At 47.1% G+C, this 2,997-nt stretch overlaps 1 protein-coding gene across 1 annotated transcript in view; it reads right to left on the bottom strand.

The window, feature by feature from the left end:
• Window positions 1–29: 29 nt before the first annotated feature.
• LOC102387236 (endoribonuclease ZC3H12A) overlaps window positions 30–2,997 on the bottom strand; it is a gene marked incomplete at its 5' end in the record, with an annotated part of 9,033 nt that continues 6,065 nt past the window's right edge. Inside the window, one exon of the mRNA XM_014527247.2 lies at window positions 30–2,997. This exon is cut by the window's right edge and continues 242 nt beyond it. Within this exon, the coding sequence (XP_014382733.2) occupies window positions 2,179–2,997 (819 nt within the window).

Genomic DNA, 2,997 nt, shown 5'->3' with positions numbered 1-2,997 from the left:
TGAACTGGCCAGGCTCAGCAGGGGGCCACAAGGGCTCCCTGGGGAAAAGGGTGACACCGTGTGTGTGTGTGGGGGGGGGGGGCCCCCTGTCCGTGATGCCCTGGGCACTCTCCTACATTCCCCACCCCTAAGGACAGCTCTGTTTTAACATATTAATTGGAGGAACTGAGGTTAAAAAGTTATTTGCCAGATTAAAAAAATGTTTAATTTGTACTTCAGTAATCCTACAACATCTCACAAATATACTCAGACTTTGGTAAAATTCCAAAAAAAAACCTTCCAGGGTCAACTTTAAGATAAGAGATTTTGTAACCTAAAGAATGACATGGAACTGCGCATAGAGTAGCAGCTTTACAGCTTACCAAAATCAACCACGTCCCAAAGGAACACAGCTTAAACAGCTATATCCACAAACCAGCTATATAATCACATTACAAGGCCATATTTGGAGCCTATTTGGAACATAAAAGGTCAATATTTTCTTGAATGAAAAACCTAATGGGTTTTTGGCTCACTATCTTTATTGTTGTCTGCTGGGAGGTAGGGGGAGGGAGAAGTCTAATGGGGCTTTAGGATAAAGACCCTAATCAAAGTTTAATTGTCATGGCTTAAGTACAGTGTGGCATAACACTTACTGTTAAGATGGTAGTATTTATTAGATCAACAGTGGTGGTTTAAAATGCTCTTTTGAAGTATGCTTGGAGTCCACTTCTGATCTCCCTGTCTCTAAGCAAATTTTTTAGTCATTCACTGGGGATGGGACTGGGCTGGCATGAAACTTAAGTGCTGTCATTACTTAAGATGACGCAGAACAATAAAGAGCCATCTGCCTCATAGTGGGGAGGTTGAACTACTGTTAGACAACATACCATATTATGTGATTAACGGTGGTGGCCTATGTCTACGAAGTAATGTCCATCTGCGCAGGGCTCCCACGTAGCAAAGTTTGCCCAGTGCTTGCAGGGAGAATGATTCAAATGCAGTAACTAAGCCTGTAGGCTAGGATTTTAAAGCTGGACTATACTGGGGCCTAGGGATGTTTGACTCATCCTCCTTAAGTTGAATACATCTCCTTTCTCAGAATAAATAAGAAGGATTTTTCCTTGTCTGAAGTGCCCCCCTGCCCCCAGATCAGATCAAATCGTGCAGTAACACATCTGGGATCAACTGTCCTGGGTTTCCAATGACACAGATTTTCAGGTAGGTAAAAGAGCGGGCATTATTTCCTGTCATTGCTCTGAATTTGCCAAGCACAGGAATGGCAAGTAGAGCCTCACTCTGCCGAGCCAACTACTATCACATAAGCAGAGTAACTGGAGGGTTAAGACAAAGAAAAATGAGTCTTTGCAAAACAGAGAATTTTTTTTTTTGTGGTACTGATACCCTGTGGTCTTCCCTGGTCAGTTGTCACACTTAAGTAAGTCAGATTTTTTGAGGGGATTTCCTTAAAAAGAATGGGCCTCCTTCCGTGAAAATCCACCCTACTGTTCTCGGAAGTGTCTGCATCAGTAGGTCCATCATCCAGAGGTACAAATTTGTATATGGTCCTTGCCTCATGCACCTTTGCAATGCTAGACCCTCTTCCAACAGATTCCTAATGTGCATTTTAAAGGTGCTTAACTCAACTTTCCCACCTCAGAGACCTGTAACAAAGCATTAGGAGTCCAAGGAGCAAGTAAAGGGGAGAAAAGTTAAAGCCCTGAGTGGGTGAAGAGTCTGCCAAAGGCCTGCCACAATTGTGGTGCCTGCGTGCTGGGCAGGGTGCTATTTTTACTGCTGCATGGTCAGAGATACCTGGCACCTCAAGAGTTGGGGGAGAGAAGACACAACAGCTCCCCCTCCATAAAGGCTGGCAGTGTGCACCTTCTGCCTGAGGGGGAATCCTAAGGATTGTGCAGTGTCCCTCTGCACCTGATATAATTGGTAAAGATTGTGCCTCAAGGAGGGAATTACTCCCTGAGTCACAGTCCCCTCCCTCCCACCTCCTTCAGATGCCAGTGGCTGCCTGTCACAACTTGATGCTAGGTGATTTGCCCAAGGCTATACAGTGAGTTGCTGCCTGAGCAGGGAACAGGAGCCTTCCCTCTCCCTGGACACAGCTCTCCCCAGTGGGGTGAGGTGCCCTGCATTTTTTGTTTCTGTTTTAGGCACCGAAGCAGGGAGAGAATCTCCACTGCTTCATAAATTCCTGTGTCTTTGAATTAATAATATTAAGCTAGACACGTCCTCAAGATCAGGGTACAAGGACATAACTCGATCCACATCGTTATAGGGGAACATGGAACAGAGCGCTGTATGGATGCGTGCCCGCTCACCAGCCAGAGGACCCGGAGCACAGCTCTGCTGGAATTCACCATGTGGACAACCATCCACCCTGGGAAAGGAGCCAGACCGCTTACCAGACTCTAACAGAAATGGCTGAACTGGAGGCTGGCTCAATAAATACTTTTGGTACCGTGCATCTTCATGCTTGCTGTATGGAAAGGGGTCGCTCAGGGGGGCCATGGAAGAATACAGGCCTCGTCTGGGTTGAGAGCTGTCAGGGCCATAAAGGATTCGCTGATCCTGGACTACTTGCATCTGCATATTGCAGCAGGGCTGAGCCCCACCATGAGCTGGGTACCTACCCAGATGAGAACTTGGGTGGAAATGACACCCCTGTAAGCACGTGCATTCCACACTGTGGCAGTGGGGAGTGAAGTATGAACTGTGTCTAAGATCCCAGCACTGATGGGGACCGTCCACCCCATCCTCAGCTTGCAATGTGCCTGCTGGTCCACTTTCACTGTATATTTGGTCACCAAGTGATAACATGGAGAGCTGCTTTTCTATGAGCCTTTGATCTCTCAACGGGTCTTGCAGAAATGACCTTTGTTCAGGTTCCAGCTTGCTTTGGGACCTGTCTGCCCAGGCCCTCACTGAATCCTCCAAGTAGCTCCTTTGGGTCCACTCCACACAGTGGGGATCGACTGTAAAGCTCTGCACAGAGCTGTTGCC

The sequence above is a fragment of the Alligator sinensis genome, unplaced genomic scaffold (genome assembly GCF_000455745.1).
Source record: "Alligator sinensis unplaced genomic scaffold, ASM45574v1 scaffold786_1, whole genome shotgun sequence".
NCBI classification, from domain to species: domain Eukaryota; kingdom Metazoa; phylum Chordata; order Crocodylia; family Alligatoridae; genus Alligator; species Alligator sinensis.
Note: the sequence above shows the minus strand (reverse complement) of the source record. Positions and strands in the feature narration are given on the sequence as shown.